This window comes from Melopsittacus undulatus, chromosome 12 (assembly GCF_012275295.1).
Source record: "Melopsittacus undulatus isolate bMelUnd1 chromosome 12, bMelUnd1.mat.Z, whole genome shotgun sequence".
NCBI lineage: Eukaryota > Metazoa > Chordata > Aves > Psittaciformes > Psittaculidae > Melopsittacus > Melopsittacus undulatus.
This window is the reverse complement of record NC_047538.1, coordinates 7,007,374-7,034,368: the sequence shown is the minus strand read 5'-3', so window position 1 is coordinate 7,034,368 and position 26,995 is coordinate 7,007,374. Positions and strand designations below refer to the sequence as shown.

Below are 26,995 nucleotides of genomic sequence, written 5' to 3'. Positions count from 1 at the left end.
ATAATAAATGCAGGTAATGGTTGAAGACAAAACAAAGTCAAACTAAACCCCAGTCACAGTCTGTATCCAGAGCATTTTATTACTTACAAAAGCTACAAAACAAAGCAGTGATTTCCTGTTAACTCTTGTCTTCCACAGCAAGTCACCAACAAGAGCATAACAGTAAAAGGCTCCTGTGCAACCATCATCACAAATAAACGTGTTCTTTTATGTACACATAAGTTACTGTCAAATATTAACATTAAACCATTTCTATTTATACATGGGCTGCAACAAAAACGCAGCATTTTAATCTCCTCAATAAATCCGATGCTTTGCCTGTGACACACAGAAGTTTTCAACCCTGTTTCTTCCCTTTCCTTACCTGCAGGATAGTTAAGTCTCATCCGAATTAATGCAAAAGCATCTCAGCAGCAGCATCCTGTGCATTGTCCTCAATACCCAGGTTAAGGACAGAGAGGTGTCTGGGAAGCACAGCTGTGATCAGAGGCACCTCTTATGCCATGCTCTGTCATCCTGCCTGACAGGAGCACACAGTCCTCAGCCTCCTCTGGAAATCCTTCCCTTTAACAGCCAGGCTGACTTCTCCTTTGAGTACATGTGTGAAATGTAGATGGGCCTGTCTGAAGCCACAGGCTGGTTTCCTCACAAGGCTTTAGAAGTTAAAAGCTATGAATAGGCTTTTATGAGGATCCACGACTGTCCCAGAGAGGAGGAGAACAGTTCTCCCCTCCCTGGATACTCATTAGGAACAAAGGAACATTGCATGATGCCTGAATCCAGGGCACACGGATGGTTTAATAAGGCACTGTAATAGCTGGAGGAGGATTGCCAAGCTCACAGTGTGGTGTTTAGTGCTCATGGAATGTTTCTGTTTGCAACCTGACAGCACCTGAGCAATAGGGGAGTTCCAAGTCTCCCTGTGCACACAAACATACCCATAGCTATTCACTTCCACTCCCAAAGTGCTGGATCTAAATGGATCTAAATCCATTAAGCACCACATCTGAGCAAAGCTCTGGCATATCCACTTTGCTGGAGAATGGGTGAAGATGCAGATCTCCCCTGTCCATGGCAACAGTCACTGCAGAAGGCTGAGGATGAGCAGAATCATCACCTTTTGCAGCATCTTCTTGCACAACTCGGTAGTTCTCTAGGGTCAAGCTCACGCTGGGGATGGCAGCAATGTGAGCTACATTCATTGTCTTCCTTGACCTGAACCTTTGGTAGCAGAATAGAAGCGACAAGACCAGTGTGTCTATGAGCAGTTCAAACATTTCAACTACAGACAACACTGAGGAACCAAACCAGAGGCTCCACTGGCTTCCCATGCTGGACAGAAGTAGATTCTCCTGTGGAAAGAATCAAAGGGTTGTGTTTTATCAAACACAGCAGAGCTCTGGGAACATGGAATTACTGCAGGTCAGTAAGCTGTCTGCCATCTGGGGAGGAATTCTGTGTGAAATGGGACATTTCCAAGTCTCTTCCCTAAGAATAATCCCATCCCATCTTGGGGGCTGTAAATAATCCTTCCTCCAACCCCACACAGCCACTTGTAACTAATGAGAGGTAACAACGTTTTCAGCTCATGTAGTGCAACCTACTGTGAGTAAAGGAGACTCATTCACAGACTGGTAGTTCAGTTGCTGGTAGAAGATTGTCACCTTGGCAATATCCTTCCTGTAGTGGGGAAAGGGAGCAGTTAGCAATGGTGGGATGTCCACATGTCATTCACATGGTGCAAGGTAGGGCTGGCACTCTCATCTCCCCACTCAGGCTTTCTTCCTGAGGGTGTTAAACATAAGCTTGGGAAAAGGTTACAGAAGTGATTGTCTCACAGTGCTGTGAGCAAGGATGGGGAATTCATTGGGTGACCCTGTACATTCATCCATATGGATGAAGAGTTAATCCATAGTTTTAAGAGGAGCACCTTCTCACAGTGACTGACCTGTTGCTGGTGGAGTTATAGCCATTCTGATGCCTCAGAGCTTGGCGGACCCAGTCCTGTAGCAGAGTAGAGGTGTGTTACTGGCAATCTGCCTTCTGAGTTTGGGTATGTTTAATGCTTTGTAAATGTAGGTTTCATTAGGAATCAAATGGCCATTGCAAGTAATAACAAAGGACGTAATCAATTGGTTTATAACATACAGTGACAGCTATCAAATGGTAGTTGTATTTGCCACAATAGCAAGGAAGACACACTGATAGTGTGTGTGTAGTATTCTGGTTCTTAAATTCTGCCCTTACTGGCAATGCCACCAAATCATCTCCTCTCTCCAACTGTATTGATTGTATTTACATGTACATTATCACCTCTATCACAGGAATTAATTACCCAGTCCTACAGCCTCAATACCCATTTAACATCAGAACATGAGAAATGGCAAGAGGCAATGTGCTGACTCACAGTTACCATGGTAGCCTTGCAGCACCTGGCAGGCAGTAATAAGTTGTTACACCACAACACCCACTGGAAGCAGAAAGTCATTAACACCAGTTTGTAGGTGGGAACTGAGGCACTGAGGTGAATTGCTTAAGGTCACAAAGAAGTTTGGATTAGAACTGGAATTGACTGTACATCTTAATCTGGCATCTCAACTACAAGGTCGTTCCCTTGAGCAGGGTTTGGACCACTTTGCTTTATTTGCCACTTCCATTGCTGTGGCCTGACTCACTGTTTGACCCTGAATGCTCCAACAAGAACAGTAAAGACATCATCCCCTCTGAACACAAGGGTTGTCTGTATGGACTACCTGAGACTTCGCTGATGGCCATTTTGCTGTCCCAGCAGACACCTTGTACAGTGATTCCCTGATGAGATAAAAATGGAGATTGTGATCACTGTGACTCTTGGCATTTAAAAGTGAATACATGATGGAGTTTAGCAATGTGAGAACTTTGGGAAAAGCTTCTAAACCCAAAGAACATAAACCCAAAGGATGCCCAAAAACTGTTCAGGAGGAAAACCAGAGGGGTTTCAAAATCCAGCACCAAACTGAAATCAGTTCAGAAACTGCCAGTGGGTCCATAGGTTTTCCACTAAGCTTCCACCATTTCCCCTGGTGTGCTTTTCCTCTGCAAGCTGGCATTTATTGCACTCTGCTTTAGTGACCTACCGGCAGGGCTTGGGGCACTGCTCAAAACAATTGAGGTGATGATTTCGGAGCCTGTTGTACAGCTGGTAAAAGCAGTGACCTGGTGAAAGAAAGGGAACGCACTCAGACACTTCCACAGGGATTGGAAGGCTACCAAACCCTCTGCCCTCACCTTGGCCTTCCCAAGCACACAGCACTCTCTGAGGGACCTATTTTTGGCTCACTCTCACCTCTGGAATGGTTCCAAATGGAACTAATTACGTGTGTGCAGTGAGAGCTTCCCGTGTAAGGATCTGCTGAGGACAGGCCAACCAGAAAACCAAGAGAAGTCATTACAGCTTTGTCTCACAGCAGCACAGCCACCAATGCTGACAACATGAAATAGCCTGACCCTATCTTAATGGACTTAATAAAAGGATGTTTGATAGCACTGAGATTTTTTTATGCACTATATCCATGCATATCCATGATATTTCCACACAGAAAGGGGTTTGACATCTGGCTGGATACAGCAATGTGAGGAATTAGTTAGGCAAGAAATAGACACAAAGTAGAAGTGCAGATCTATGGAGTTATGCAATCAGTGCCCACTGTAGGAATGTGCTCCTTCCACAAGGACAGGACAGCAGTCTTCTGCTCTTACCCCAGGCAGGCTGCTTGTTGTAGTCACAGTACTCAGCACCAGGAGGCAGCGGGTAGTAGTAGTAGCCACAGCCACATTTCCGAACCATTATGTGCTGAAAGCAGGAATGCAGACAAGCCTGGGAAAGGGAGAAGGCATAAGAAATTGGATGAGCCATAAATCCTCAAGTGCCGCAGCCTCCAGCAGAAGCCTGCAGCTGGTAGGAGACAACACAGTTCTGTCAGTGCAAAAAGACAGCAGCCAGCAGTGGAGTGTGCTGAGGGAAAAGGTTTTCACTTCTTGTTCCTGTCTTTGCCTCTCAGAACAGTATTGAGCTCAGTCAGAAATTTCTCCCGTTTTCATTATGGGAGTAACATCTCAGTTAAACAAACATCCAGAGCCAAGGGCAACTGCTTACACAAATAAAGACCTGATGGCCCAAGCATTTCCTACCAGAGCAGTCCAGCTGCCTTGACTGGCTCACTGCCTGATCTTTCTTGTGTTACAAGGAGGGAAGAGCCCTGGTGTCTAGGACTGAGTATCCTCCGTGCAATAAACACATCCCAAGTTACAACACCCTGTTTGTGAGCTTCTTTTCAAAGGGGCATGAATCTCTGTTATCTCTGGTAATGAACCTGCTGGTTTGTAAAAGCTCTCTGGAGAGTAACATAGGACTGGTTTGCTATTAATCCACTGTGAATAAGCTGGGGCCTCAGCCAGCAGCTCTGACAGTACCTGCAGGGTGTAGGAGTTGTTGTACAGGAGTTTAACATCCACATCATTGCCATTAGTTGTGCATTTCCCATAATTGCCACCCAGGCGATTCACCTCATCCTGTGGACACAGACAAGAGGCCTAAGTGATTAGGAGCTGTAATTGGACCTATCCATCACCATCTAATCTTAACTGGATGGAGCATCATATACAGGGCAGGAAATGTAGTAATAGACATGAGCAGCCGAGCTATACCTTGCTAATAAAACTTACACAGTACCAGGGCAAAGGTAGGAGAGTGCACGTGGTAAATCACTATCCTACAGGTGACAAGCAATAACTCATCATGTCAAATAACTGAATTTTGCTCTCATCCTGCTAGACACATGCAGCTCCCTGTGTAGAGCTGGAATGAGATGTAAGAGGTATAAGAGCCCCACAGTGCCTATGTATTGAGGACCAAAAGGCCCCTTGCACATTTGGAATCATTTTGGTTTACCCACTGGAAGCTGAGCCCAGTGAAGAGAGGAAAGGGGTTTGCACATATGTACATATACATGTACACCTGCTACTACGTGTACATGCACAGTCAATAAGTGGACTCAGGAGTCCCACAGGTGTGTTGTATGAGCCAGTGACAATGTCCAGCTCCTCACAGCAAGAAAAGAACCAATGCTCCTGAGCAAGTGGCTAACCTGCTGAATGCCTATGGTAGTTGCAATGCCTGGTCTGATGTCAAAGCCTTCATGCTCCAGGAATGGTGTCTGATTGTGGTTGTGTATCATCACTTTCACACCTGCTACTGTAGACAAGAGTGGGATGTGATCCTTCTGCTCTGCTCTCAGGATAAGGGAAAGTCCTGTCAACCAGAGAAAGGGAAGCAGATGATAACAACTTATTCTGGGTCAAAATAGGAACCCCACTAAGTCTTGAATTCTCAGCACTGATGGCTGATGTTGTTTTAACTCACAGAAGAGCTGTTCTTTTTCTAGACTCCCAGTAAGTGATCAGGTAATAACTGCACCAGCTTATTCCAAAACCAGTAATATTCTGCTTGCTGTAAGTGAAGATATTGCTGATATGGCTATCACGTACATGTGGCTAGTGAAGCAAGCAAATAGAGTACACCATTTGTGCCACCAGACTAGAAGAGGGGGCTGTATGTCAGTAAGTCATGTATAGAAGGTGTATTTAAGCCATAGCCAAATTATATTAACTTTATCTGTTTTTCCCACCCTTTGCCAGATAACATACCGTAAGGAATTCCTGGTTTTGTAGCTGTCCAAAAAGAGTCTGTTCCCTTGCTGTTAAAAGTATAGCAGCTTCCAAAGACTGGGTGGTGAAAGTGAACATAGTCACTGAAATCAAGAGAGATGTTGATGGGTTTTAATTACGAGTGTAGCAGCACCTTTACTCCTATGCAGGATGTGTTTTGTGTATGTCTGTGTGTGTATGTACAGCAGTGCCTATGGGAAGGAGTTGTTAACTCACTGGAGAGTACATAAAACCATCAGAAACACTAAATGCAGAAGAATTAAGAGTCAATTGCCTCCAGGAAAGACAAAGAAGGACCTTATCTCATAAAATGATCCACAACCACCTTTGTAGACCTTTTTCCTCTTTGCTGGAAGTGTTCAGAAACACTTAAATTTGCCTTCTGCTTACTCTGTGTCATAGTTGAGTGCACTGGTGTTATGTGGAAGATATATATGTGGAAGAGCTTCCAATAGTAGAGACTTTAGGCATGCAGGAAAAAGAAGGTGCCTTTGCCATGGGTATGTGCAACAGGCTCATGTCTTTGCCTCTAGGGACAAAAGGATGTAAAAAGACCATCTGACCCTTTTGGTGTTCATTGAATTTCTAATTCTGAATTTCTGATCATAAAAGGCTGCTCTTTCTTTCAGCTGTATCTCCCACCAAGGCTAAGCCTGGCAGTAGGCCATAAGGTAAAGTGTAGGCTCAGTTTCATCTCCCAAGTCCTTGGGCTCTGCTGATCACAACTAGAGCCTCAAGAAGTAACATACCTGGGTCTGCAGGGCTCCCCATCATACTGACAGGAGTAGACCATATCTTCTATTTGCTCCTCATGGTCAGAAATGTTGATTATAACGGGTAGCTGGGACATGATATTCATGTAGTGAAACCTGTACCATTCAAGAATTGCATCCATCCCAGATGAATAAGTCTTGTAGAAGCAATTCCCACCTGTGGCATTGCACTGAAAGAAGAGAGGGGCCATTCAGTACAGCCAGGACATGACAGTCTGAGGGTAACAGAGATCAGGGGGTAAAAGCAATACTGGAGACAGGAACAGGGGGAACCACTATTTTTTATCAGAGATTGAAGTTTCTGATCATTTTAGTTATCACAGAATCAGCAAATGGTTGAAGTTGGACAGGATCTCTGTAAAGAACCTTCTCTCCTCCAAGCTGAGTTAGGTTTGCTACTTGATCTCAGTGTGAGGGAAAAGAGGACAGGGCTAGTTGGAATTCTCTACAGTCCATGAAACATGAGCCAAGTCCTGAGACACCTTCTTTGTTCTTACTCTCTGGCCTCAGATAAGTGAACACCTCCAGATTCTGGTGGAAGTGGGTGAAGGACTTCAAGATGGGGTAAAATGATGATAATCAGGCAAAAATTGCTGGTCTTTCAAGCCATGTCAATCTCTCTCTGGCTTCTGCTCTTAGATCTACACTAACCCTGGTTTTGATATGAAGAATCCAAAGCATTTGTGCTCCTCTCCAGTCACAGATACACATTTATTGTATTCATCTTCTTGATTTTTTATTGCCATCTTTTGTTTTATCTACAACAGTCTTAGTGCCCCAGTACCAGAGCATTTAGACACTGAGGGGACCCTTGCATGTTGTTTCTCTGCCATTTCTTGCCTCACCTGCTCAGTCTAGGGGTTTTGTACATGTTTAGAAAGGGATACAATGATTTTTGCACTTGTTTTTTTGAATGTACCTTGTGAGAGCTTTGTCAGGGCCCTGAGGGCACTGTTAGGCTTTAACAGCCCTGAGCAGCCTCACCTGGGGCCTCCAACCACACCCTCTGCCCATGGGCTCAGCAGCCTATTTAAACTCAGCCCAGGGACTTCACTTCTTCTTTGGGTTGGGGCCTAGAGCTGCTGCTTTCCAGCTAGGCTGCTGCTGTGCTCCTGCCTCACTGTGGACCCTCTTGATGCAGTGAATTAACTTCATAGCCTGATCTCAAACCTGCCTCATCACCATGACCCTCCTGATGAGCTGGAGCTTGCCTGGCCTGGACATCATCTGTGGGCTTTCCCTGCTTGTTTGCTCAGGTACTTGTGGGCTCCCCTCTGTCTCCTGTCCTTTAGGAAGCATCCAGTTCTATCTGCTGTGTCTGTAGCCAGGTTAAAGTCTCAAAGAGGACATGCACTTACCAGCCTGAAGCCCACACTGGAATACTTCTTTCCTGACCTGTTATTGTGGCCAGGCATTCTTAAGAGTGAGAAGTTTTGGCTCAGCTTGAAGGTAGATCTGCTGAGGTTGCCTATGCTTGACAGGTCTTTTATGTGGATGTTTTTCTCATTCATGTGGAATAAGCTGGCTGATGTGTTGATGCCATACAGGAAAGCAATGGATTTCTCTGCCATGTGATCCAGTTGAACCAGATGTTCACTGACCAGCTCAAATCTGCAAGGAACAGAAGTATTTGTGAATATCCCCATTTCTATTGCAAAAAGGCATTCTATTTTATGTACCTTGTGTATTTTATGTATCTATGGAAGAGCTACTCTCCTGATCTCTGCAGACCTCAGTGTCTGTGTGAGAAGTCAGTAACTATGGTACCTATGCTTAACATACATAAACTTAAACTAGTAGTAGTAGCTGACTTTCCAGTTGTTGACTCCTGTACTGTGAATCTCAGAACTTGCAGCTGTGCAGCACCAGCAGCACAAACTGTCCTTCCTGTCAGCCAACTAGATAATTATTCTGAGGAAACTGCATCATTCCTTTACTATGTCATTTGAAATGTCTTGAGAAGTTGCTACTCTTGTGTGAGCCTTGTTTGACAAGCAGAGCCACACAGCCTTTTATTGAAGTTATGTTCTGTGGTATGAAAACCCAAGCAGAATCAGCTCTAGCATGCATCACTCCAGGGACTGGGAGTTTACTTAGGAATGAATGCACACAGTAGCCATGCTTTCATCAGAGCACAAAATCAGTTAGCAGCTTGAGCCAAGTCACAAGGTGAAGTTCCCTCTATCCTGACTCAGTGCATGAAACAAACTGCTACAAGCTGTTGCACAATTCCCAACAAGATCTTATCGTAAAACCAGTTTGGAAGTAACAATAGTCCATTTCCACCTCTGAGAGGCAGAGAGGCTTCTCCAGGCTGCAGTCCTCACCTTGTCAACCCTTTCTGAACTCTTGCCACTAAAGACATGAAAGGGGAAGGCACATACAAGGGGAAAGCACAGGTTACCTGTATGGATCCAGGTTGCAGATGGTTATAGCTGGGAACATCTTAGGACCTGAATGCATTGACATGGTCAGGACAACTGGGTAGGCCCAGTACTGGCTGAACATGAGTGCAAACTGCCAGTATAACATGCCAAAGCTGGCAAGAAAAAGTAGAGTCCAAAAAGCTGTTTTCATCCTATTGCTGTCTGAGCACACGAGGCGGATGGTGCCATGGATTGTTGTGTTCTTACAGAAGAACTCAAACATATCCTTGAAGGAATCATAAAACTCAATTAAACCTTCTTTCCTCTCTTCTTCTCTTGCCACTTCCTGCTCCATCCTCTATGTCTGTTTCTGTCCAATGCAAAAAGAGAAGTATCTTGTTAGAGACCATGGCCAATGTATGGACTGTTTCAAATAGGGTGCCAATGAGTTTGTTGCTAGCAAGAGCTGAGAAAATCTGTGAGCTGGGACACCAGGAAATAGTGCAAAGTTCAGATGTCCTACACAGTGCTGCCGAAGTAACTCAAGGCAATCTGTCACAGCCTATGACTTCTCTGTTAGTATGGATATGCAAAGTTAGTGACTAATGCAGGAGCTGAGAAGTCTGCAGCTAAAGGGGTGTGTAGTTTTCTTTCTAAGAACACTAAGGATCAACTTCTAAATCTGAAACACTGGCACTGTGCATTAACACAGAGCTGGAACTAATTATTATGAGTGTATTGCTAGAGGAACACACTGCCCTATAGCCCGGAACAAACCTGTCTCAACTAGCAATGCGGCTTCATCCCTATGTCAAGGAATCAGGATAAATCCAACTTTTAAGTGAATGAAAGGGACAAATTAGAATCCGGGTTTAATTTTTGCTGCAGAATGGAGGGAAACAGGATTAATTTCTACCATCCCTGAAATAGAGCCGCTTCCAGGATAAAATACAGTAAGCATCCTACAGCTCAGAGGAGCATAATAAGGTATTTGGGAAAGCAAGGGAGGAAAAACAACATCTCAGTTGAAAATATAGAAGGGGTTAACTAAATTAGGATGTATATAAAGCATTGAAGATACTACTTAAACTAAAATGCTGTTGGGTTGTTTCTGAAGACCCTAGGTATATTAATTGCTGCTATTAACGGAAATATTGCCATCTATCTTTTACTTAAGTAGTTTCCTCCAGGAATCTAAAAGTCCTCTTTTATTTTACAGAAGAGGAAAGGGAACACAAACTGAAAATCACCCAGGAGTGCCATAACTGGAAATCAAAAATCCATCTCCTTTGTCACAGTAAGTAGAACATCTATTGTACTACTCTAGATCATTTCAGGCATCATGATGATAACAGTGTGAGTGTTATTTATGCTCATATATATATTTTAGCCAGCATAGACTAAGGAAATGTTCCAAACCGATACTAAAACCTAAGGATGTTGGACTAATGTTGACAGACTTCCACGTACTGAACATGACATCAAGTCCTGCAATCTGTGAGTTCCCAACATTACAGCACCCTGTGAATCACTCTACCTATTATACCATTAAGAGAAGTTTACTCAGTGCACTTTGGTACAATCTAGACTCGAAATGAAAACCTTACAAATACAGTATCAGAGTTTGAAGCCAAGACAAGGATTGCAGGAATAACTAAGGAATTGTTGCAAGTGAGCTGTGTGATAGGGTAATGAGAGCTCAGGTCCTCTTGAGTTATGGGCCTTGAAGTGATGGTGGTGGTGACTTGGTCTGAGGTGCCAGTGAGGTTACCACAGCTGATACACAAAGCTGCAGTGTCTCCATCCTCAAGCAGACCTCTCTCCATTTTAAACCATGGCTTTATTTCAGAGGTTCTTGGAATAGGATACTTCATAGGAAATTGCATCTTAAAGTTCCAAACTGCTAAACCAGTCTCTTCAGTGTATCTATCAATGTCAGCCAGATTAGCAATAATCCTTAAACAGTGAAGAGCACTCCAAAAGCTATGTACCAGATTAGCTTTAAAATAGCCCAAAGCCTATTATCTGACAAGGAAACACAGATTATCATGAGCTGTTTCCCCCACAGACCATCATATATACCATGTTAGTATCTTCTAAGGTATTGTTTAATAATAATACAAAGTTAACTCAAAGGCATCTGCACCTCCTTGATGCTTTTATAATTAATACATGATTTTTCAGGTTTTAGATGTACTTGCCATTAAACAAGGACAGGGAGCCAAAGTAAAATTAATTATTAAGAAAGAGGGCATGAACAATTAGAAGAAGAGATGTGTGATAAAGAATCTAAGTGGCAAATGAGCATTTTCATGCTCTGCTACAAGGAAATGCAGACTACGCAGTATTCTGAACCACTGGTTACTGATTTTATCAACCAGATTTACTGCTGAAGGCTTAGAACTGAGGTTTATTCAGCCAAAAAGGACTATCTGTGGCAAACTCCAGAAACAAATCCAACATGGTCTAGTCACACATTACTCAGATTAAACTCAAATGCTAAATTGCCTGTTCAGTGTTTAACTCCGTTCTTATTTTAATGACATAAGAATACATTAAAATAAGCCTGCAGTGTATGTTAAGAAACATATTGAATGAGTCCTTAAGTATTTATGGTATTTAAAGATAGAAATGAAAACTGTGTGAGACTGAAACAGGAAAATGGAATTTGTTGCTGTTGTATGAATCCCACTTGGCAGCCTTGCTCTAATGAGAAAAAGGCTAAGAGTTGCCAAAAGCGAATGCTAAATGAAATCTATCAAGCACACTTCTTCTATGTGTAGCTTTGAACTAGAAAAACCACCTCTATACCATGGTTTTCAGTGGCAATCCCTGGTTTTCAGGCACTCTGACAGGGCTTTTAAGGCTCTGTGTAGTTAGTTCATACCGTTTGATTCTGCACTCTCAAAATAACTAGCAGGAGAAAGCACATGCTAATGCAAGAAACCCCAGAGGGAAGCTTCCAAAACACATGTACAGGCAATGGAACACCCTCTCTCCACTGGTTTCCCAGATCAGCCTACCACTAATTTATTTAACATAGCAATTGCAGTCAGCAACTTAAAACACACAACAGTGACCAGCTGCTTGTCTTCTCTGTGGTCAATGCCTGGAGAGAGCCTGCAGGTTATAGGAAAGTCAGTGGAAGTTATAGAGCAGTGGCAAACAAGTAGATGTTTATGTATTATCACAGCAGCTCAATGCTCAGTACACACTAGCCACTTAGACATGCATGCCATGTAGTCAAATATCTAACCATGTGTATATCTACATATCAAACATACAGAAATACAAAGTAAAGTAAAAAAAGATTGAAGGAGACCCACTGTACCTTGGCAGGAACTCTATCTTTGAGTGTTTGAGTAGCCACTACACTCAGCCTCCAGCTTTGTCCTGAGCAGAAGACAAGTCTTGGTCCAAAGTGTGCAGGATTCCTTCCCTAACTGGAGATACCCTGGGTGATCTCCAGCCTATATGGATTGTATCGATGACATCAAAAGGGGCAGGACTTAAACAGATCATGGAAATTATTCAAAGCATGATCCAGGGAATAATAGGAAGTGAATGAACTGGACAAACAAGTTAACATGAAGGCTATGCTAGAGTTAAAGTTGGTTGGAGTGGTGGTGGTGTGTTCTTTATTTAATGGCCAGAACAGCTTTTTAGCCATAATTCTTACAGATACAATCATAATTTCTACAAATATACAGGGAAATAACTGTGGATCCTATAACGTTCTTTCAGCTCTGAATTTTCCCATAAGGAACTAGCTTTCTGTCTTTCCATAGTTGCCTGAGGTTTGCATGCTCACCAGTAATTGAAGCCATTAAGGTTTCCATAGGTGTGCTTGAGGAATTACATACTTCTCTAATCTGAAATGATCAGCTACTCAGGCTAAGGCACACGTGGCAATGGATTTCTTCCTGCTTCTCCAAGAATATTGCTCATCTGTAGTGGGCTATTCCATCCCCATTAAATTCTTAATGCTGTTCTTCTCTTCAGATGTTAACACCTGACTAGACTAAATCAACTATGACACTCAGCTGAAATCAGAGCATCCTGGTTTTGTAATGCTGCTTATTTAAGGCTTGCAAAAGGCTGCATAAGTAATGCAGAAGGAGATTCGGAATTCTGGGGCTGCAGACACAAGCACCTAGGGCTGCTTGCACAACTACTGCTGACAGTGGCCCAGCTGGAAAACAGCTCGCCAGTGCTTTTGCAAGAAGCTTTGTTATAATAAAATAGGAATACTTTGGAAATGGATAATGTTTAGAGTTCCAGATCAGCCCAGAGCTTTATGAGATTGGCTGGAACCAGATTTGCTATTACCTTGGAAGTGTGAAACACTGTCGTTTGCAAAGCCAATTGAAACTGCCTATTAAACTGAATTCAGAAAGAAGGGGGGAAAGAGAAATATCAGGGGAAATGTGCTCTTCTGACTTTGATTTAAATCCTGTTCACATCTTTAGTGATTGCTTTGTGCTGGCTTCTGCTTCAGAAAAACAGAACCTGCAGAACATGTATCTCCCATTTTAAAATGATTAATCTAAAAGATGATGATCCTATTAAACAGCTACTACTCATATGGTTTACCCCTCTTTGGTATTAAAAGGGAATGTCATAAAATACATGGAAAATGATTTAAATGTTCCCAAAGCCAATGTTTTGGGGTATAACAATTAAACTTTTGCTTAAAAACATCATCCAACTTGATCTTGAAAGAACAGCTACAGCAGAGCCACTTGTCACTGGCTGATGAAGAGGTAAGCAGTTAAATTCTTGTTAAAGAACTCAAAAGACTGAAACCCAGATTCTGTCATGTCCATTTACTGGTCCCCCACCCTTCTTCCTCACTTCATTTTACATTGTGCAATAGAAAATCGCAACAATAAATCCTTGACAATGAACTTATTGCACAACGAACACACACAAGACAAAGTCTGTTGCTTCATTATGGCTGCAGGCCTCAGTGTAGAGATTCTCTGGCAACACATCAGAACAATACCTTCTGAGGCAGCCATGATTTCTTCCTGCAGGAAATGGAGAAGAACTGGATGTGCAGACAACACTGTCCCTCAAGCAAGATACCATTTCTGTCTGCACTTGCTCATTTGTCATCCTGTATCCTGAACTGGGAGGAGAGGGGAAGAGAGCTCTTTCACTGGTTAAAAAGTAAGTTGGTTTTTCTTTCAAAACACAGAGATTATGGAGATAACGCTCATGAGAGAGTCCTTTAGAGCTGCAAACAGGCTATGTTAGCATTACTCTGTAATGAGGCAGAAAATGTTTGTTAATGCTCATAGTACCGTAGTCGAGGGAAGGAGTAAGTATACTGCAGGCACCACAGAGCAGCAGGAAATGTCAGTGGTTGAATACACCCTCTGGATGTGCTACACTTGACACCCCACACTGGAAGTCTTCAAGCCCCTTTCCCTGAATTACGATTTCTTCCCCAGTTGATATTAATTTGATATTAATGGAATTGCATCTCATTTAGGTGATAAAAACCATACAGGTAAACAAAATAAGGGAATTCTGACGGTTTGCTTTTAAGCTGTCACATATTGAAGGAACTGTCCAAATTCCACTCTTCCCTCTTGCTCTGCACTAGCCTTGATTATTGTGCATACTCATCATGGGTGGTGATGCAGTTCTTGCCTATCTGACAGACTGCTGAAACAAATGAGAATCAGATTGTACAAACATGCCACTAAATAAGTCCTTGTCTTAATATCAGCACCAGCTCAGAGTAACAGTAGAGAGGTACAAAGAGTATCCTGCAGGCAGAGAGAAGAGACTTAGCTACTTCATGTGGGCAAGAAGTGTTAGTGAATTAATGTGCAATGGACTCAGGCACTTATAACAATCTACCCCAGACAATCATTTATCCTTGAGTACTTCCTTACAGCTAGTGCACACGAAGAGCTTTGCTCTCTATAGATCAAATCTCTCATAACACTGACTTTGGTTGCTATTAGACACTAAGCAGATGAACAGTATAGGGAAAGTTCAACATGAAGAACATTCATTGTTCCTGCCCCTTCCTACATTTGCTGTTGCTCCAGGCTTGAGGTCAGAGATTAAACTGGAGAAGCTTAGTGATGATCTCTGGCTGGTTCCTCTTGCTGTGACTGGCTACTCCTCCAGAGCTCAGATATTCATGTTTTGTCCAATGTCATCTTAAATGGACAAAGCAAGAGGTGCCACCATGGCACTCTCCACTCTCACATCCCACTTCTTGTGAGAACACTGAATTGCAGTGAGATGAGTCTGACCAAGCAGAAGACTGCTTTTGTCTTGCACAGGAATGAGAGGACACGAGCTACTCACTCATGAAGACTTTCCCAGTTGGTTGAAAATCACTTGCACTGAGAGACCTAAACCAAGCTAGCAAACTGAAAGGACACACCAAAATCCCCCCCAGCTTCCAGCAGCTTTCCCTGCTGCCATTCTATACTGTGAACTTTAATTTGCTGTTATAAGCCACACAAACTGTCTTTCAGTTACAAACTTTCTCCCTTGTTACATCTGTTTCATATTATCGTGCACTCTCACACTTCAGCGTTTCATTACTTTCCATTATCCCTCAACTTGTCTTCCAGAGATTCCCCACTTTTCAGCATGTTATCCTTCAGTCTGTGAGCTGAGAAAAGCAGCCTTTAGCATCCCTTCTGCTAGCAGTGGCAGGGATATGGAGCAGATTCTGCATTCTCCTGCCTTCAGGAGGCTTTGCAGATCTACAATTTAAGCTTGATTTTTAGCAAATCTTGCTTTACTCACGTCACTTGCTCCTGCATGAATGGTGGTTTATCCCCTGGAATGCTCCAGGCTGCTCTGTCAAACCATCTTCCCACATTTTCTCTTGTTACACAGGATGCAGCATACCAACCCAGCTTTCCTCTCGCTGAAATCAGTGTGACTTGTCTCCTCTGGCTTTGTGGAAACTCCCTCACAGTGCTTTCTTCATGGCCACTGGATGAGCCAGTCTACTACTCCTCCCACTCAAAGGCTGACAACCTTCTGTGGGCAACTAGAGAATAAGGAAACTCCCAGTGCTTCCCTTTTGCACTTGGTTGGCTGTGCTGTGTAGGGACTTGAACTGGCACACATCAGGCTCTGCCTCCTGAGTTTTTTCCTAGTTCTTACAAGCCAGAACCACTTTGTCATCATTTCAAAGTAGAATATGAAATCGTTTCTGTGCTGTCCTACTGGAGAAAGGAGAAGTACTCAGAGGTATTATGGATGTGCTGACAACATGTTCGGTCCTATGCAAGAGGCAGAAGAAAGCAGTCCCTGCCTTGGAGAACTTCCAAACGTTGCTTAATGTCTACTATTGATCCTGCTCTAAATGGTCCTGAACTGACTCTGATTTTTCAGGTGTTTTCCTCATCTCTGAAATCTGTGTTGAAGATCACCAAAATTTCTTCTGACAATCCCAGCATTCATTGCTTTGCTTGTGTGATGCTCTGACCCATGGCTGAGGAGATCTCTATCTTGAAACCACAGTGAGCTATGTCTGCAGAAACAGGATAGCATTGGTGTATCTTGGTGTCCCTTTTGCACTGGTCTGCATCTAGCCAAAGCAGCTCTGAGTGCTGCAAAGGCTGCCAAACCTGCTCAAGGATGTAGGTAACACTGCTTGACTTGTGCTGAGCTCTTAGTGCTCTGGTTTTATCACCAGCAGTGCCTGGGTTGGCACAGGTAAAGCTAGCTGGCACATCCTTACAAAGCCCAGAAACCCCAGCACTGAGCACATGCATGCTCTGCTAGTCATCAGCCATTTAAATATTCCTTAATTACACCCTTTGCTATGAAAAGGCCCTGCATAACCCCTGCTTTTCATTAAGCCTCCACCAGAGGCGCAGAGGGTAAAAACTGCAGCCTCAGTAGTAAAATCCTGCTTGCTACCAGTATGACCAAGCATTCATTTCTACTCACTCACCTTTCTGAGTAAGATGTCTGTAGCTGCTCCTGTCATGCCTCTGGGATAACACCTGCCTTCTTGTTTCTCTTCCTGTTCTCTGTTCTTGTTTCTTTAGTCACAAGTCTTCATAGATAATGTTCCACTTGTTCAGACCTGTCAACCCCTCAGCCAATTCCAAAGATCCACAGAATGGTGAAATCCTGCTTGCTAGTGGTTTTTTCTTAATCCTACTCCAGCTCAGTACCTGTAGGAATGCTGATGCAATTAGGATTGGCAGAGGCTGGAGAACATCAGTAAAAGCTTCTAGTACTGTGGACATGTAAAACAGAGCCATTCTGGAATCACAGATACCATAACTCCGTCACAAATGAGGCCCAAATATCCACAAGCAGTTGTCCAAATTCCTGGAAAAAGTGGCAGATGGTACTTCTGGCTCCTGTATTCTGGCAGTAGACAAGTAGATCTTCCCTGGTGATCCCTACTCCTCTTGGTACCCAGGAAAGAGAGAGCAATGCAACAGTTAGGATCAATTCACTGGTGATAATCAATCCAGTAGCTTTAGGCTTTCCTATTGGGAACTAGCAAAGATGTCAACAAGAGGAAGAGGTACTACAGTATGGCAACTAGGAAGGAGGGGAATGAAGAAACCGGGAACAAACTGCGCAAGGGCAAAACAGTCATTAGCGAATCAGTAACTGAAACCAGCTATTACATAAGTGGCTGTGTCAGTGTCATACCTCTTCAGATGGAGGAGTTTTGGGTTAAATTCAGGTGTAATACTACATTTTCCATCAGCAACCTCTGAAGGATTCCTTCACCTTCTTGCAGAACAGCTCTGTCCATGTCTGAGCGAGTAATTGCAGTCCTTGATGCCCCAGTAGCAAATATACTCTATACAAACAGCTCTATACAGGTTAGCAGTGCTGAAAACTTTACAAAGCAGAGTAATGCTGCTCTGAATGCAGGTAAAGCCTCAGGGAAGCAGCATGGCTCAAGAGAAGACCTGGCTTTAAGAAAGAGATAGTTTTGTAACCTCTAAATGCTGCCGAAGGCGATCCAAACCGCTAGGCCGATGTAAGGATTCCATTGATGACTTGTTTTTGATTCATTCAAACGTGCAGAAGATGATCTGGGAGATCCATGAATGTCCCTCTGCTCTGGGTCCGTGTGTTCTGATGCTTGGGGTGTGCTCATTCACATGGAAAGCACTGTACTTAGCCAAAAATTTGCTATTAATCACTTGTTTTTCAGTGTGTTTTTCATGGCCAGGGAAGCTTTATGAGCCAATCCAAGAGTTAAACCACTGCCATGTGAGTTCCAGGACCCATACCTCACTATGAGTAATGTGCAGTGAATAGTCCACCTGAAGAGCACAAATATTCCTGGTCTGACCTGTCTGCTCAGAAACCCTCCACAGAAATCCCCAAACAAGCCCCAAAAGCCAGATTAGGAATGGTCTGTAAGCAAAAGGAGTTAAATTGGCCTAGTGATGTTTTCTAACTGACTTTATCCCATAGGCACTACATAAAACCCAAGTAGAGGCAAAAGTCTCCAAAAAGGTCATTTTTGTTGATTCTAACTCCTCATAACTGTTGAAGGTTTGATTCTAGTTGATTCTAACTCTTCATAACTGTTTGTTCAAAGTCCACATCCTTTTTGCTGGAGGGTTCCTGCTTTGCCAAGGTTTTGTCCAGTCTCTTGGAAACAATTCAAACGCCATCTAACTGAACTAAAAACCAAACTCAAGATGATGATGTTCCATTTTCCTTATCCACCAGGACAGTGAAAGCAATGGCAATGAATTCAAAACACCACCTACAGACAAGGGTAAAGTCTGCCACAAAGAAATACCCACTTGAAAGCCTTAAGCTCTTGAAGTTTTCTCTGGCTGTGCAAACTTGGCCAAATCTTCCTGCCTGCCTCTCTCTGTTGCCTCATCTCTGCAATGGCCATAATGACACTTTGCAGCATTGTTGAGAGGGTTAATTGGTGTTTGTATAAAGCTTTGGTGATGTAAGCTGCCATGTAAGCATGATGATGACTACTGCTTTGATACTACTTGCTAATTGCGACAGGATGGGCTGTAGTCATGCTATAGTATTTAAAAACATGTTTTTAAGAGATATTCCTAGATCTCATCTGCTGTTTCAAGATGATCAGTGCTTACTCCTGTATTAGACAATCAGGTGACAGAATTCCTTGTGCATTTAACAAGTTATTTGTGTTAGAATTAACTTCCCACATAGTGCGAGGGGTGCTGCCTACATCAGATCCCACGTTTTGGCCTTTAGCTTTCAGCCTCATCAAATGAGCTCCTTGCAATGCCTCTTGCTTAACATAAGAGACTTTCTTCTCACTTCAAGGATAAGATCTTGAGATTATTTTCACTATTTGTCTAGATGTCTATAGATCAAGAACAGCTGTAATTTGTATTTGCCATGCTGGCCATTGAGTATGCATCATGAGGGCCTATATCCTTCACCTGATATTGTTTCTGCAACTCTCTCTCCTCTTTGAGAGAATGCATTCCCTCCTCACACAGGGACTGACAATGCAAGTAAGGCATGCTGTATTACCTAATTTTGAAAAGTGCCTTAGCAAAAAATACCCTGGTTTTCCTCATTATCCTCCCATTTTGATTGGAATCTACTGGCAGGTTTTGGCAGCAAACATCAACTTGCTATTCTATTCCATTCAAAACCTGAACACTGACTTTGACTTGAACTCTGTTCAAGACATTCCCTGTTTCCCTGTGCCCTGCTTTGCCACTGCAGCTAGGTCAGTTTGTTAAAACAATACTGTATTTATAAGCAATAACACTATACTATACTATAAATATATAGTATAAATAAATATATACTATAAATATATAAACAAATATATACTATAAATATACATGGTATAAATAAATACTGTATTTATAAACAATATATACATATAGTATAAATATATGCTATATTTATAAACAGTAATGTACACCTGTGTACTAAGACTGAGCATGACAGTGGAGTTACAAAGAGGCTAAGATTGGGGGCTTTTGCTGTTGGACTGAACATATGCAGATTACCTTTGATCTGTCACAGACTTCAAAACATGCCCTGAGCATCCCTCAGGAGAAGACTCGCTAGGACACATTGTCATGAATATTCAGTGTGAATTATGAGATGGAACATCACTCTGTTATTCTGGGTGCCACAGGAAATCATGCTGCCTTGCTCTTTCTGCTAAGCTATCTGACATACATTTATTATTAAGCTGCCCAGAGACTATGCTGGCAGACCTCAATTCTAAACATTATTTGTACCAATAGATCCCAAAGGCTTCTCTTCTTCAAAGACGTGACTTCCTGCAGGGCTAGAGTATCTCTAGAAGCTTGCATCAATAAGGGAACTATTTACCTACCTGAATCAATGACAATCTGGCTGTAAAAGACTGCATGTGCTTCTACGCTGTCCGCTCCAACCATTCTGGTGGCATTCAGTGCATGCCCATTTCTCTTCATGGCCATAAGCAGATCAGAAGGTGGAGTGGGAGAGTGAGGAGTTTAAGCTTGGGCTAAGGTTAGCAGGTACTGTCTTGCTTAATAAGTTCTATAAAGGAAATGTTTTATCATTGAAAATGCTCATCAGCTCAGCCAGGGTCTTCCTGTGGGACCAAATTAGTATTTTAAGTAAGAAAAACTACATTGTCACAAAACCTTGCTGTGAAATTACAAATGATCTCTGTGCAGAACGATTATCTGTGGAGATTACTTGGCTTTGAAGGAAGTTCAGCAGCAATGAAACCACAGCCATTATAATGGCTTTTGAAGGCAGACATCCATCTTGCAAGGTAATAGCTTAATAACATTCTAATATAGGCATGCTGTACTTTGGATATAAAGAGCAATGTAATCACACAAATGTCAAATACTAAAGAGAAGCATGCGGAAGCAGTGAAAGGCTCTGAGAGAAAGTGATGAACAGCAAGGAGAAACTAGCATGTCATGCTATTTGTCTTTGCATCTTATGGTGATGTCATTAGAAGGTCACTTATAGCCACTGATGGCTGTGTACCAATTATCGTTTGAGAAACACAGGATGGAGAGGTAAATGGGAACTTGATCCTGGGGATGGAGCTCCTTACCTAGTACACATGGAATAAAGGAGGAAGAGGACTGACCTTTTCTCTTTCTGACTCAGAAACATGTCAGAATCATTTTCTAGTAGATAGTAATACTATCTCCTTGCCCATCATCATAAAGGAGGTCACACCCGACCTTAGCCAGGCAGAAGAGGAAATCAAAGAGAGAAAAAAAAGCTCTTGTTTCAGCCAGTTTATCAGGGATTTATCAGTGCTTAGGTTAAATTGCCTGTCATTGTATTTGGGTCACCTACGGCTGTCTGCCTGCTTGCTGCCTCTCCATCTCAGCAGAAAATGTAATAAATCATAAGAAGTATGATGCCTGGAAATATTAATCTGGCCTGCAAATGAACAACATTGATTGCTATCGTAAGAACAGTGATTATGGAAACCCAAGATTATGATTCATGCTTGGCACTTGCTGATGTGAAACCTTTGGTCCAGAGAGCTCAAGGTAGGTGACACTCACCAATGATTAAGTGTGTGTGCTTTCATTAAAGCTGTATAAACATTATCTTTATATTATACAAGAAAAAAACTTGAATGATGGAACAATGGAATGATTTCCTCATGATCAACAATGAATCAGTGAGACTCAGGTGCCATCACAGCCCTTCTCTGAAACTCAAGATAATCACTATGTTGAAGTAATTTATGAACCAGTTATCAGTTTCCAATAAAGGAAAGGATGAGGATCAGTTTCCCAGGGAATCAAAGGATTTGGGAAATTCTGCAAAATCATATAGCTCTACTAGATAATAATGTATTGTACTTCTGTAACACTATGAAGCAAACAAGCACTATAGAGACAAAACAATCACGGGAGGAAAGTTACCCTGCAAGAGCCAGTGTGGCAGTTGAAGCAACAAACCCACTGAAGAGAAGACCAAACCCTCCTATGTTGTTTCATTCATCAATGAAGTGGAATGACTTTGAGATGGGAAAGCAACAAGATGTTCTAATGCAAATGACCTTGCTCATAGTTTAGACCTGGAAGTGATGCATCTCATACGCACTTGAAATTGGAAGGGAATTCAGGAAGGCAGGATATAATTACTTGAACTAAACCTGGCCAGGACATTAGCACTAATGTTCTGTACCCTAATAAAAAGATCTCTGAAGGATTATTGGTCAAGGATATCCCCTGGTTTGAATGCAAGCTCAGACAGTGGAAAGCATGTGATCAGTTAGTGCTCTATTACAGACGTGGCCCTGGGACAGTGATTTATTGTTTCAGTGTCACTGTTCTCATCTGCACACTAGTAATTACAATTGCAGCACATTCAGTGATGGAGTCTCACCAGACTGAACAGCAAATATCCTTCTGCCTTTAATAAGGTTCAGGTTTCCAAATTTCTTTGGGTGAAAAAAGAGAAAACCCAAACTCATCAAAACTTTGCATTGCCCCAGAATGAACAAATACACTTTAAAAGTTAAAGGTAAATACAGTTCAGCAATATTTATTAATGCTTAAACACAAAACCAGAGTCCTAACTAAGGCCTTTCAGTAACAGTGTCCAGAGCACACATTTTATATAGGCTAAAGGAAGAAGGCCTTCACCAGCATCACTGAGCTCCTTACAACTGTCTTTGGCAAACACTAACAACAGCCTTGTCAATAAATGGTGCTCCCTTGCTCAATAAGAGAAGATGTCACTGCAGCTTCCTGAGCTAAATCACCTGTTACTCACATGATGACTTCTTCAAGGTGGTGGTTCAGTGATACTTCTTCCTAAACAACATCCTAAAGATTGAGTCTTTCTTTCCCCATGGCTTTGCAGAGTTTCAGCCCCCTGCCTGACTTACATCCAGCCCATTCAGATCAAGGCTGCTACAGTCCCCTTTGCTCTGAGACCCTCGAGTAATTTTCCCCTCACTTGTTCTCTTCTTCCATCCAAGCTTTTTGCTCCTTTGTGCAAATCCATCCTCAATTTACTGTGCTTGGCAATGTTCATTCACCTGGGAGAGAATACATCATAACTGACTGATCTTCCAATCCCACAGGCTATAGACTGAAAAACCAGTAAAGGGCCTAATGGTAGTTCTTTGTATTCAAGGCAGAAGTAAAGATTCCTGGTTTATTTTCACTACTTAAGATGTGACCTATCTTGGCTATCTGAAGCAGCAATGGGTTCAATGGTCAACCTATGAGGTAGCTAAAGAAACAAACCTAGCAGCTGAATACATGAGACGAGATCCTCTCCTGATCCCAGTGTAACATGGCTGTCGGTAATGGGATTTGGGGAAATTCCCCAAGGATATATCAAATATCTTTCTGGGAATATAAGAGCATTCCCTTTCACCAGCATCCTCGGTTTTGAGCAGCCTTGAGGCTGCTCTTCAAAGCATTCTGAGTCCTTCTGGACAATCTAAGCAGAGAAGCTGAGCAGCCACAACATTGCCACATTTACTGGACAAGATTACGTTTGAGTACATGTGAACACTAATTACCCCTCACTACGTTCCTCAGGGTGCGTTTTCTTTCTCAATTCATTTCTTCATCCATCAAGGTCAGCCTCAAAATACTCAATTGACTGCATGTGGGGAGCAGTGCATGAAGTACCACTTTCATTGGGTGGAGAAAATGAAGTAAAGGACTTACCCAAAGGCACCCACAAATGGAACAAATTCCAGTTCCTGTTCTTTGTATCTGTCCTGAAAATCTGCAATGCTTTTCTTACAATTGAAGGAAGATTTTCTGCAGTGTGAAAGTCAGACATCTCTGTGGTCTAAAAAAATACAAAAGGTCTGGTCACAAGCACATATTTTCATGTCCTGTAACCAGCCATGATCCTGCTGAAGAGCCCATAACAAGTTAAAGAGCAACAGAACAGTGAACCGGCTCACTTATCTCTGTCTTGGCATTAATTCACCTTCCAGTTTAGCAGCATGTACTTATCTACTTGATGCACTTAATGATTTCAGAATGTAAATTTGGAATTTCTATTGACTTCCCAAGCTCAGGTTTAAAATACACGTTGAAGACATGAGAGCTGTCCATCAAAGAGACCTTATAGAGAGGAAATTCTCTGGTGTTATTCATTTGCATGTTGGAAAACAACTGGGAAGAAAGGAACTACCCTGAGAGAGAAGTCTCATTCTACGCTATCATAAGTGTTGAGAATAACATACCAGAGAGATGAATGGAATGTGAATGACAACACACTTATGTATGAAATACTTTGGGGTTGGGGAACATTAGAGAGAATGACAAAGGTGTAAATATGAGCTCTGGAATCCCTTCAGCATTTGGGGGCCTTTATTACAGTCTTCAGGTTCGCATGTTTCTCACAGTTCTAGACTTGCATGACTCAGTAGGAATTCCAGTGTAATCACACAGCAAAAAACCCACCCCAAAATGGTGAAGCAGAGAGAAAAAAAACATGTAGATCCCTCAGGTATAAAACTAGGTATGGATTACACTGCATGAGCTGCCATGGGGAAGTTATTAGGTGAAATACACGTAGGCTAAACCAGCATTCTAATAATGCCTCGTATTCATACAGTGCTTTAAATCTTTAAGTATAATAGTAATTTATAATAAGGAATTCCTTCTGTTCTGCAAAATCTTCAAGCATTTGCAAACTGTGAGCTCAAATCTGATATAAGGATGAGTGAGTGTAAGAGATTAACATAAAACCGATCAACTATTGCTGCTTTGGTGTATGAAAGATCCTGTTATTGTGATTGAGACTTAGATAATGAGAAATATTAAGATATCTGATATGAAACCACCATGGGATTAAATTGCTTACACCCCTCAATAACTGAAACTATTTCTGTTCGGTGTGTTTCTCCCTTCACAATCTGAGATTGCCTTTTTTTTCCCCTAAAATCTCTGTCATTTGCCTACTTCTGAAAAAAATAATTCTTGTCCAGATCTGAAGCTTAAGTAACAAAACTTCTTCCATCTCTCAGCAGGGCTCTGTAAGTCCAAACATCATTTTAGTTTGTTGCACAACTGCAGCTCTCTCTGGGGTCTAAAACGACAGTCACTTTACATCAGCAACCCTGCCTCAGTGCTCAGGACACAAATGGAAACTCCATAGTCCCACTAAAACTGAACAGGCACGCTTGAGGTATTGTGAGGACACCAGATTTTGCAATCCTCAGTTTGTGGAAACAAAGTGAAATTTAAAACTTATAGATTTTAAAACTCCAGATGTGGTTTGTGCCCAAAGGTACTGACATCACAGCCAATGTTCTTCCCCCCCTTTCTTGCTGTTGATTAACCCGTGACAGGCAGTGCAAGTCTGTGCAGAGCCTGTGCTGCTCTGGCAACTAAGAGCTTAAAACTTACGTAGGCTACCACTGCCCTCTGTTGGTACCTGTGCAGGCGAGCTCCAGCCCAGAGGAGACCCATGGTCACTGCTGGAGCTGATCTCATGGATGATGCCTCTTTTGGAACAGTAAGAACCATTCTGGCCTTTATTGCAGTCCTGTGGTCCCGTCTATGAGTCTGTAGCAAACTCTCTGGGTAACTACTTTTCTTTTCTGCCTTTTCGTTTCACCTGAGCAATAAGATTATCAGGCCAGCAACAGAGGTATGCTTCTCTTAAACTAGCACCTATGCTGATAGTTAATGAACACAGGACAGTGGCCTTCTTTATACCTGGAGTGGTGAACACAGACATAGACTGGTCTGTGTTGGAAGGGACCTTGAAGCTCACCCACTTTTAACTCCCTGCCACGAACAGGGACCCTTCCACTGGAGCAGCTGCTCCAAGCCCGTGTCCAACCTGGCCTTGAGCACTGCCAGGGATGGGGCAGCCACAGCTTCTCTGGGCACCCTGTGCCAGTGTTTCCCAGGGAAGAACTTATTAACATCTAAATCTCCCCTCTGCCAGTTTAAAGGCATTTCCCTGGTCCTATCATTACACCCCCTTGTGATACATGTCTGGATGTCTAGCAAATTTCGAAGCTCCCTAAAGAAAAGCATTGGAAGGGAGTAAGCAAAGGATTTGTCTCATTGGGGATACAATTCAGTCTATAGGTGACAACCAAAGTGCCAAAACAGTAAATGTTAACCAGCAATTGGTTATTTCCTTGTCTACTGGAGTTCTTAATCGGGTGGTGACTTCTGCATGTGAACAAGCACAAGGATTTGAGTCAGTCTCATGCTGGGGTTCAGCATAACTCTGACAGAAAAGGCTGTGTGGGAGCCTTAGAATACAGACCATTGTGACGGGTGTCGCTAAATCCTGTCTTGCCCAAAGCAGCATGATTCTAGTGTTAACATCCAACACGTTTATTGTGCCAGGAACGGTATTGAGGCCAGAGAGAACCTTGGTGCTGAAGTGTTGGATCTTTCAAGCACAGGCATCTCACATCACCCTGTAAGGGAAGGAGCTGTGCGCAACTGCACCAGACACTAAGCTGAGGAGCTATGACAGAGAACTCCACGTTCACTTCCATGCAGCAAGGCTTGGAAGGCATAATCCAGATGGTCTGGATATGCGATTATATGAAGAGTAAACAGCCACTACATTTACATCTGCCTGTATCAAGCTTCCTGATTATATTTAGGAAATAGGGCCTATTAATTATAATTAGGAAAGATGAGGAACTAACTTGCTTTGCTCTTTAATGTTAGTGAAGCAAATAAAAGAATATGATACAAAAGGATTTGCTGTATTTTTATGGACCTACCAGTGGAATCCTGAGGCAAAAACCACCTCCTGTGTACTGAATGTCTGAAAAGGAGTTTGTATTTATCCATTTTATGAAAAATGTGAGTTTGAAGAACAGATTCGGGAGACTTATAACAAAAAAAACCATGCAGAGCAAAACTTTTTTCAGGGAAGTCCAAAATAAGACAACCCCACGAACATAATGAAGTTGTAACAGTTGAACGGTGGTGTCAATCACACCGGCCTTCTGGCATCGCTCCTTCCTCCCTCAGGGCCGGCTTCCGGCCCGGACAGCGCTGCCGTTCACACAGGCCGTGCTGGGGTCCTCCTCACCGGCAGCTCGGGGTCCCTGCAGCACGGGAGCCCCCATGTGTCCATCGCTCCGCTCCGCTGACCCGGCCCAGCAGCTCCAGGTCGGTACCTCAGCGTCCCCTCAGCCGCCATGGCGGTGCCGGAACCGGAAGTCAGCCGTCG

The 26,995-nt window shown here is 42.7% G+C and overlaps 1 protein-coding gene across 4 annotated transcripts; it reads right to left on the bottom strand.

Annotated features, from left to right (window-relative positions):
- Positions 1–59: 59 nt before the first annotated feature.
- On the bottom strand, positions 60–26,968 carry SCNN1D (sodium channel epithelial 1 subunit delta). 4 transcript variants are annotated; one of them, XM_034068251.1, is made up of 14 exons: positions 26,541–26,968; positions 23,494–23,620; positions 8,884–9,215; positions 7,838–8,090; positions 6,456–6,649; positions 5,686–5,789; positions 5,127–5,290; positions 4,453–4,551; positions 3,739–3,856; positions 3,117–3,195; positions 2,754–2,811; positions 1,949–2,004; positions 1,605–1,680; positions 60–1,352 (listed from the first exon to the last, which is right to left on the bottom strand). In XM_034068251.1, the coding sequence occupies exons 3-14, from the start codon at positions 9,198–9,200 to the stop codon at positions 975–977; spliced, it is 1,896 nt and encodes a 631-aa protein (XP_033924142.1). In that variant the 5' UTR covers positions 9,201–9,215; positions 23,494–23,620; positions 26,541–26,968; the 3' UTR covers positions 60–974. The 4 variants fall into 4 exon arrangements, with proteins under 4 accessions (XP_033924142.1, XP_030900147.2, XP_005143759.2 ...); XM_031044287.2 differs by lacking the exons at positions 23,494–23,620; positions 26,541–26,968 and adding an exon at positions 16,788–17,358; XM_005143702.3 differs by lacking the exons at positions 23,494–23,620; positions 26,541–26,968 and adding an exon at positions 15,626–15,839.
- Between the last annotated feature and the right edge of the window lie 27 nt (positions 26,969–26,995).

Bases quoted from the DNA above. Each gene is read 5' to 3' on its own strand.
- SCNN1D (XM_034068251.1), bottom strand. From the start codon at position 9,200: ATGGAGCAGGAAGTGGCAAGAGAAGAAGAGAGGAAAGAAGGTTTAATT. The intron at 8,091-8,883 runs GTAACCTGTGCT...TGTTCCTTGCAG, and splicing joins TGCAACCTGGATCCATACAG to ATTTGAGCTGGTCAGTGAAC. The intron at 4,552-5,126 runs GTTAGCCACTTG...CTGTGTCCACAG, and splicing joins CTACCATAGGCATTCAGCAG to GATGAGGTGAATCGCCTGGG.